The sequence below is a fragment of the Mus caroli genome, chromosome 7 (assembly GCF_900094665.2).
Source record: "Mus caroli chromosome 7, CAROLI_EIJ_v1.1, whole genome shotgun sequence".
NCBI classification, from domain to species: domain Eukaryota; kingdom Metazoa; phylum Chordata; class Mammalia; order Rodentia; family Muridae; genus Mus; species Mus caroli.
In genome coordinates, this window is record NC_034576.1 from 111666289 (window position 1) to 111676054 (window position 9766).

At 49.0% G+C, this 9766-nt stretch overlaps 1 protein-coding gene across 4 annotated transcripts in view; it reads right to left on the reverse strand.

The window, feature by feature from the left end:
- Positions 1-9766, reverse strand: part of Trim66 (tripartite motif containing 66) — a 66186-nt gene that overhangs the window by 2854 nt on the left and 53566 nt on the right. For 3 of the 4 annotated variants that reach the window (XM_021168448.2, XM_029480143.1, XM_021168449.2), the window contains 9 exons: positions 5919-6440; positions 5584-5776; positions 4144-4204; positions 3457-3631; positions 2896-3182; positions 2409-2535; positions 1530-1604; positions 1109-1261; positions 504-722 (listed from right to left, as the gene is read on the reverse strand). In XM_021168448.2, the coding sequence (XP_021024107.1) occupies positions 504-722; positions 1109-1261; positions 1530-1604; positions 2409-2535; positions 2896-3182; positions 3457-3631; positions 4144-4204; positions 5584-5776; positions 5919-6440 (1812 nt within the window). Of the gene's footprint in view, positions 1-478; positions 723-1108; positions 1262-1529; positions 1605-2408; positions 2536-2895; positions 3183-3456; positions 3632-4143; positions 4205-5583; positions 5777-5918; positions 6441-9766 lie in introns of all 4 variants that reach the window. The other variant, XM_029480142.1, reaches the window with a different exon arrangement.

Sequence of the window (9766 nt, forward strand, 5' to 3'; positions counted from 1 at the left end):
AAGGAAGGAAGGAAGGAAGGAAGGAAGGAAGGAAGGAAGGAAGGAAGGAAATTGATCTTTCAAGTCCACACAGGTGAGACCAACCAGAAAGTGCTAAGGTTCTCTCTATTGTGAGCAACCTCCCTGCTCCCTTTTTTATATCAAGAAGCTAAAAGGGTCCCTTTCTGATCCCCCTCTAGCCACGGTAGGCACTGATACCAGGTAATTCTTTCTATGGGTATACAATCATAGAGTAGTCTAACCAGTACTGAGCTGGGTGTCAGAACACTTCTTCACCCGAGATCTGTGAACTTGCTAGAGGACCCTGGGCAGGAGCATAGGCCCCCTCAGGATTTTGAGCTTCACTGACAACTGGAGTTGGTGACCTCTGTACCGCCATAAAGGGATGAGAGGGAAGTTTCGTCAGTACCACTCTGTCCTGTGCTCTCCATATCCTCCCAGGTGCCCCTTTGTCAGTGCCCTCACCCATCCACCTTACCCACTGGCTGGCAGAAGCTCTTTACCATATGCCTCCGTCGCCTCTTGGGCTGGATGCCTTCCTGCATGTAGGGAGGCCATGGGAAGCCCTGAGGAGTGGAACAGCCACTCTCGCCAGATACGTCCTCAGAGTCTGAATCCTCTTGCTGGGGCTGGGCAAAGCATTTGTCTGGGTAGATCTCCTTTAGCCAGCCTTCAAAGAACACTTCCAGACAGCGGCCAGCCTCTGCAACCTCCGAGTCAGGCTAATGCAGAGAGACAGTGCTGTTCTAGCCTGCTTCTACCAGGCCATCTCCTCTTGTGCCCTCCATCAGGAGGGACACGGGAAGTACAAGCCTGACTGGCCTATCCTGAAATATCATCCTGAGAGACCTGGAGCTTGGCACATTCTCCTTGGACTCAAGACAACCCATTTGGCAGCTGTCTTGGTAGCTACCCACAGTTGACCAGTTATGAGCGCCTCCCAGACTCCCCCATCCTTCTGAGTCCATGCTTAGGGCCCACATTTGGGACAGGGCTTTTAATCCATAGCAAACTCCAGAGCTCTGCTTCCAGACTCTCTTACCCACCCCACGCCCATCTAGGACAGTCTTGGGGTCACTGTGAAATAATAAAAATAAACCCAACATACATAGTTGAACTTAGCACAGTTCCAGAACATGAGGCGTACATCTGACACCACTTCCTCTGGAGTGGTGTAATGAGCCGGGTCTTTCTTTTGCAGTTTCCTCCGGATGATTGACAGGTCCATGGGCCTCTTGATAATCTGGTAATAATGCCTGGCCTTGGGGAAGGAGAGAAAGGGAGAAGCTGAAGAGGAGAAAATTAGTGTAGGAACAGACAGAAAAGAAGAGGAGGTGGGGAGTGAGTTGGGATGTAAGTGGAGGTGATGAAGAAATGAGGAACAAAAGTGGGGGAAGAGGGAGAGATGTCTCCCGCTAGGTCAGGTCTGATGCAGTAGCAGTGAGGGAGAGGAAGAAGCAGGAATGGCCCCTTGGTGTCCCCTCAGCAGAAAGGAGAGCAGCAGGCAGGACCGGCAGGGGCCTCCTTACCAGGGGGCTGACTGGTTCATGGAAGGGCAGGCTGAGGCTGTTGCAGCACAGGGACAGGACCAGCTTCTCACACTTCTGCAGAAACCACAAGGGGCACCTCAGTGAGAACTAAGGGTGGTAACCCTGGATAACTGTCTGGCTCTGACCTCAAGGATGCCAGCCACCCTAAGAAGGCAGTTTGGACTCCCACGTCAGAGGAAAACTGTTTGGAAAGGGGCACTCACATACATTCCCACAGGCCGAGTCAGCAGGCTTAGCTCACAGCAGAGCTTTAAACACCATGCACACGCACGCACTCACGCATGCACGCACACACACACACACACACATGCACGCACACACACTCACGCATGCGTGAAACTCTTGTGTTAAAGGTTTGGTCCCAGGGCAGCAGTTCGGAGGCAGAGCTTTTGGAAGGTGACTTAACCAGGGCTCTGGCCTTGCAAGGGGATTAATCCACTTCTGGACTGGTGAGAGCTGGGGGAACTTTTAAGAGGTGATGGCGAGTAAGAGGAAGTGGGTCATCTGGGCCATATCCTTACAGGGTATAGTTTGCCCCTGGAGCCCCTTACCCCTTCCTGCCCTCTAACAGATATGAGGTAAGCGCTGCTCTCCCACATGCTCCTCACTGTAATGTCTCTGCCCTACCACAGACCTGGGAACAATAAAGCCACGTAACCATGAATTGAAACCCTGAGTCACAATAAACCTGTTATGCTTTATGTTGGTTTTCTTGATTATTTTGTCACAGTGATGGAAAGATGACCAACAGCCCCACCCCCAAAAGGCTTGCCATCCCCTTGGGAAAAACCTCAGTCTCTGTAGGCACAAGGGTACTGCCTCACATAGAAAAACACTATTTCCCCAAGCCCTCCCTACCTTCTGGTCATACATGCTCAGGCCGGGAAGTACCCGCACTCCAGGGTGACTGTAGCGCGCGTTCTCACAGTCGTACTCCATCTCAGGCTGCGTCAGGCTGCGGCACAGGGTGCACACCCATTCTCCCCTGCACAGCAGGTGGGGTCATATTAGAACTCAGCATCCTTCCCTGACCCTCTGCCCAGAACAGACACAAAGAAGTGGGGTGGTGAAGGAAGAAACCATGTCCCCAGCCCTGCATCAACCTTCTAGCCACAGGCTCAAAAGAAGTGAAAGAAGTAAAAAGGCCATGACTACAGAAAGGATAAGTGGGGAGCTAGGGCCAGCTATGGGGCAAATCTGTTATAGAAGCCGTGCAGGGCCACAGCCTCACAGAACTGGTCTCGGTTTGGGCCCAGTAAGCCCATCCTGGAGTGCTGTGGGCCCGGTCAGAATCATGATATGGCCCTGGAGTTGATGCTGCTAGTCAGGTGATGGCATGACTCACCCTGGGAAGCTGAGCAAGGCTGGCACGTGGCAGGAAAGGTGATACACTTTGGGGCAGCGGTCACAGCATAGCAGCTCCCCACCATTGATGCACACCGCACAGAAGTCCTCATTCTCTATGGGGGCTGGGGTCATCTTCTTGGCTCCTGGAGCTCGGGGGATGAGTCTGTGTTCCTCAGATGTGCTCTCCACCTCTTGTGGCCGCTGTCCAGTCAGAGATGTGACAGTGACCTTTCTTCCCCCAAGACCTGGGCCCTGGGTGGCATCAGGCTGGCTGTTCTGGCTGACCTTGGGGAAGAAGAGAGTCTGAGCAGTTGGAACACAGTATAGGAAAGTGGTTGTCAGGGCTGGGGACGGGGAAGACTGACAGAGACTGAGCACTTGCTACGGAGATCTCTTACTCCAGGGCCACAAACCAGCCAAGTCCCAGCTCAACTGTGCTGTATCTCACAGAATCCACACAACAGAGAACAGTCCCACTGGGGATCACAAAAGGCCCTAAAGCAAGTATTCCAGCAAAGAAAAAGGCTCCTAGCCTGGACTGAGCACATCTGAGAGGTACCTTAATGGACATGCTGGAGGACTCAGAGCCACACTCAATCACCAGGAGGAAGCTTCCATCCTGGCTATTTTTCTGGGGCTTCAGCTTAAACACAGGCATCTCTCCTGATGAGGCAGCACAGATCTTGAGCCGCTCCAGTCGCACGTAGGGGATCTTGGGCTCACTACTGATAGCTCTGTGGTGAGAGAGACACCCTGGGTCTCAGCAGGAGCTGCAGTGAGCCTAGATCCCTAAGTAGGTCTCCTAAGTTAACCCCTTCCAGATCCACATTCTGCCTCCTGCCAAGCCCCGCCCTGCCAATCCTGTCAGACACGGGAAAGATCTTTCCATCTGTAGTTAGAAGAGGGCTCCGTGAAGAGTGAGGACGATTACCCAGAGTGCATGCCTAGTCATGCCTGGAACTGTCCCACCCCCATTCTAGGCACCCAACCCTGTTCTAGGCACCCACCCCCATTCTAGGCACCCAACCCTGTTCTAGGCACCCACCCCCATTCTAGGTACCCAACCCTGTTCTAGACACTCACCCCCATTCTAGGTACCCAACCACAGCCACCCACTTGAGGCCCTGCAGGAGGTGACAATAGGTATAGACAAAATTCTGCTTCTAGTTCATATACAGGATTACTTCCTGTGCCAACCTCTCAGGACAGGAAGCTGAGGGTGAGAAAGTTGGCCAAAAGCCATTACCTGATGTCTGAATTCTCCTTTGTATCCAGCTCTAGGGCTCCTTGTTCAAAATTCTCATATTCTAAGACAAAAGACAAATGAAATAGCTGTGACATACATTTGTGACAAGACTCTCTCTCTCTCTCTTAGACCTTCCATTCCTGTTATTTGAACTTTTGGCCATACACTTGCCACACAATTGTTATCAACTGTGTGTTCATTCATAGTGGTAACAACAGTCCTACCGTGGGTCTCCTTCCTGAGACAGGATGAAGGCCATTATCTTTTTGGCAAAGAGGAGTACAGATGATTCTCAGAGGCTGCCGACAGGTAACAGCCAAGAGCTTAGAAATCACCTGTTTCCCAGGCACTCGTGTCATCTCCTGTCATTCTCTGCAGTCTCTGCAAGAGCACCACCCCGGAGGCCGGAGCACGGCAGCGTCAACACAGATGAGCAGAGAACAGAGGTGAGGCACACACAGGAGCTCCCGTTTATCAGCACTGTCCTGTTCACTTTTCTTGGGCAAAGCTGGGTCTAAAATGTTAATTTAGTTGCATAGCATATAGGGTTATTCCTATATGTAAAAAGGACCAATAGTCTTCCAGTTGGACTGTCAGTATAAAGAGAAAAAATAATCCAGTTTAGTGGAATTGTTGTTCTTGTATGTATTAAGGGCCTACAAAATAGACTGATCCATTTCCAAATAAGTCATATTTGGACCACACATGGAAAAGTCCTAAGTGGCCAGTATTTCACTCAGTATTTCAGTATTTCTTGACTCGCCCTGATCAGATGAAACAAACCACTGAACCACTTGAAGAAAGGGCTGTTGGTGGGCTGGCTAGACAGCTCACAGGTATAGGTGCTTGTTGCCAAGTCTGACAGCCTGAGTTTGATCCCCAGGAACCACATGATGGAAGAAAAGACACTAACTCCCTGGGAAGAAATGCAGAGCCTATTTCCAGTGGTCCAGTAAGGCATTGCTCAAATGAACATGACTTCTGAGTACTTGGAAAATACTTGCCATTGTTACAGAGTAAGAGGCTGAACGATTTTACTGTGGTTGTTTGTCCCCCTACCCTAGGCAGTAGTTTAATGAGTCCCATTTACTGAAGCCGATGGCATTCCACAAACCACATCCATCAGACACACCTTTTCACTCAACATTTTGCCAAGGCTAGCTCTTTTGGAGTGATTTCTTCCATGGTGCCTACATACAAAACTGGACTCCCTAGGATGTGTTCTGTGGGGAAGGTTGCAAGGAGGTCACACACAGATCAGTGCTGCCCATGGTTAGGATAGCAGAAGCACGTGCACCACTTCTGAAGGACAGAAGCAAATTCGGCCTTCTAAGCAGCATTCCCCCAGGCTGAGCCCATCCCCCTGCCTCCACCACACCTGGAGGTACTGAGTGGCCCGCTCAGGTCTATGGCCAACAGGAAAGTTTACTCAAGTCTCACCTTTTGGATTCCGGTACTGTTGCAGAGCAGTGGATGTGTTGATCACTGGTGCCAGGAAAGGTTTTTTCACAGAGAGGTTAATTGGTTCCTCCAGTTCTGAGGGAATAGCCAAATCCTTGGGACCATCCAGACTGGAGGCTGTAGGGCCTTGTCCTACTGAGTCTGAGAAACGGGTACAATCCTCACTTTCCATCTGTCAAAGGTAAAACATCAAGAAGAATCAAACCTGACATTGTGGCCATCACCAAAACTGGTAAGTTAAGGCTAAGGTGAGAGGCTGTCAGTGGCCAACCTTTGGCTTCATAATAGGCAAAAGTTGAATGCCTAAGACCTACCTTACACAAGGCATTCCCCAGGGAGGACTCAGCCCCATCCCTGGTGCCCAGGCTTTCTGCAGCTGGGCAAGTCCCAGGACTGGATACGGATCTTGGCTCCACATGCACATCAGAAACCGGTGGCATTCCCTGCAGAGGACAAGTGGCCAGACTCGGCGCAGCCTGGGTGTGCCCAGACATTAGACTGGGCCCAGCTTGTGAGTGATTACTTGCCAGGCCTGTGATGGCTTGAGAGGAATCACCCCTCAGGTTGGGTGTGGACTGGAATGTGCCACGCACAAGGTTTGGCACGGGCTGCAGGTGACTGGCTGTCAGGCTTGGCATGGCATGGTTTGAAACACTCATCATGCTGGACACAGTTTGTGGTGGGCCACTCAGCAAGCTTGGAATTGTGTGGGTGGGGGCAGCTGTCAGGCTGCTCACCCTGTGGATCTGTGGCTCTATGGTCCTCGCCAGCCTGGTAGATGACAACTCCATCTCCACAGTGTTGGAAAAGCCCATGATGCTCACTGAGGTGGCATGCTGCAGAAAGGGACATAGGTGGAGTTGGGTTGTCAACTGGAAATGTAGGAAGAGGGGGGACCCATCCCCCGAGAGCTCTGAGCTTCCATTTGCCTGCATTTAGGGGCTGCCCCTGGGAACTGAAGCAGCACATAAAGGCCTGTCCCCATTCTCACCACCAAGGAGGCCACCGGGTCATGACATGGAGAGAGGCGCAAGCTAAGGGGTGTGTGTGTGTGTGTGTGTGTGTGTGTGTGTGTGTGCGTGTGTGTGTGTGTAAAAGCAAGAGAGATGAAGAAAAGGAGAGAACCTACCATCTGACCTGGGGTACATACATGACGCATGACCTATATCTCCCAACCCTAGTCCTGTACTTAAGCAAAGGTGTCATAGGACTTTCTAATTTCGCATTTCCAGTCTTGACTAATACTATGTGTGGCTTCTCTTCCTTCCCTTTAAGGGGTCTCATGAATCACTCTGTACTTGGCTTCAGAGCTGCTCTTTGGAAAGCCCTCCCAAGGTTCCAGAGGATCTCATTCTGTCCAGGGGAACCCAGGTCAACCCCAGAACTTGCAGGAAGCTTCAGCTCGTACTAGCATTGGATAACAGATTTCATCAAGGCAGTGGAAGGTCTTTTCTAGCCTGGGTATACCGGCCAATGTCGCTCCAAACCACAGGAAGAGAACTTCAGGGTGACTCCTAACATGGCGCCAGCTATGCAGCCATCAGATGGGGTGAGACTGTTCCAATCAGAAATCTAACTACGGGGGAGCCTAAGCAGGGGTGACTTAAAATGTTAATGAGAAGCAGTTGAAGATGTGAATGATTTCAGTAGCTGATTGTATATGGGTTTTCAGAGTTGAAGAAACAGATTTGATGGAGGTGAGAAGGCAGGAGACCAGTTTTAAATGTAACTTTCATGATTTCAGGACTTTAACAAGCCTGTACTTGAAAAAAGTAAAGATTGAATCTACACCAGTTTGCCTGCTTTGGAAAATCAAAGTGAAAACACCAGAGCCAGCAGCTCTAGCCTTTCAAGATCAATGTCCCAAATCTGTCTTTCTTCCCCATGTGTGAAGTGCTCACATTTCCTGAGGGCGGTAAACACTTCAATACGTTCTCAGGTTTCAATATAAAGGTAAAAAAGCTTTTCCCCAGTAAAGAAAGAATGTCTTCCTCCCATGAATGTCATGCCTGGTCACCCAGCTAGGAAGCAGCATCATAGGGGCACCCCTCCTCGCTCCCAAACTAACACCAGGCCCTGTAATTCAGATATACCCATTACTTCCCTCTCTACTGACAGTGCCAACCCCTAACCTACTTTCCTGTCTTCCTAGACAACAGGAGTGGCCTCCGTGGTGCAGACACACTTGGAAACACATCAGGCCGCACCATGCCTTTTCATTAAGCTCTGCAGTGCACTCAGTCCCCTCAGGATGAATACAAACATGCTCAAGAGACTCCCAAGACCCAGGTGACCTGTGTGCCTCATCCTTAGCAGCCACCAGTCAAACAACAACCCACCCAATGCTGTGCTCTGTGATCCAGGCCTTCAGACACAGTCTTTAAGCTTCTTAAACAGGAGCAGCAGCCCTTGCCCCCTCCAGAGAGACTGCCTTCTCTGCACAGAACATTTCCCTTGCTCCAGCCCCATGTCCTCTTGCCCAATAGAGCTCAGCACCACAGCCAGGGTGTTGTTGTTGTTGTTGTTGTTGTAACAAAGGTTCTCTCATTCTCAAGTGTAGACCATATCCCCACCCCCTGATGCTCCCATAGTACTGGTCCTTTCAGCCTCCCGGTCCATTTGTGATATATTGACCAGTTGCAGTTCCCTGTGAAACTAAACCCCATCAAAGCATAGACTTGGGTCTATTTTGTTTATCCACTTTATCCCTAGACCTTAAAGCAGTGTCTGAGTGAATACATGACATGATGAGCTAATCAAAATTTCAAAATAATGTCCTGGGACTACTGTTGAGTCTAGAAATACCAAGCCAAGTAAACACCAGTTTTGTTCCGCTCACAACTGACTCTGTGCAACTTCCCTAAAATCAGGGTTGGCTTTGGAGAGCTGAAGTTTAGTGATTCATTTATTATTTATTTTTTTTATTATTACATGCAAGGTAACTGGCTAGGGGTTTTGCACACTCTGCCTCAGCTAAGCCTTACAATTGCCATTAAGAGGTGAAAGATAAAAGACAAAACTTTATGTAACACATAGAACAGTGTTTGGTCTACTACTGCAGCACTAGGAACCTTGCTTTCCACCACTGTATTTTCCTGCAGAGGCCTTAGTTGAATACAAATGGGGCTCAGAAAGCTGTCTTCATGTTTTCCGTCTTACTCTTTTATATACACTGATTTTTGTTTTGATTTTGTACCCAGATCCCTTAATACTCTCACTTTGGATTTTCTCAGCACAAATGTTAGGTGGTTTATTATGCATAGTTCCTTTTTTCTCTTCTTTTGTGCTTTTCTAGCTTTTTGTCAATAACTGGGCCCTTCTGGATGAACTTACGTCATCCTGGTAACATTCTGACACACAGGAGTCCTTCAGAGCTTCACCTAAGATGCTGAAGTGAGATCCAGATCGCTGGCATTCAGAGCCACACTCAGTCATGGCCTGACGGGGCCTGATGGCTCTTCCTCTGCAGCAACACCTTCATCCTTCCCTCATCTGCCCTCACTCTCCTTTCCTTCCCCTTCCCGTCTCTCATGGCCTTCACCTTTTCTTTGGTGTTTTAACTTTTTTCTCTTCTCTACTTATCCTGTTCCCTTATTAGTTAATAGTTTTAAAAGTATGTTTTCTTATTTTTAATTCTCAGTTTTATAAATACATGATTTAGCCAGTTGGTGGTGACTCACACACCTGTATCTCTGAGTTTGAGGCCTGCCTGGTCTATAGAGTGAGTTCCAAGATATCCAAGACTACACAGAGAAACCAGAGAAACCATGTCTCAAAAAAAATGATTTAAACATTTTTTATTTATCTTTCCATATAAAAGTATTCTTTTGTGTGTGTGTGTGTGTTGCTTGGTAATTCTATAGTCTTTGGGGAAAAAAAAAACTTTCCAATTCACTAAGTAGTTTACATCCCCCACCACCAAAAAACTATAGAACAAGAATGAAAAGATGCTCCAACCAAAGTGAGTTAGGCATGGAACCCCAGGGAAAGTGACCAAGACCAGAATGCAGTGACTTTCTGGTTGGTGACTGAGTGGCTGAGTCTTGCAGTGTGTCCCTTGGCTCTGCCTTTCTTCTTCTTCTTCTTCTTCTTCTTCTTCTTCTTCTTCTTCTTCTTCTTCTTCTTCTTCTTCTTCTTCTTCTTCTTCTTCTTCCTCTTCTTC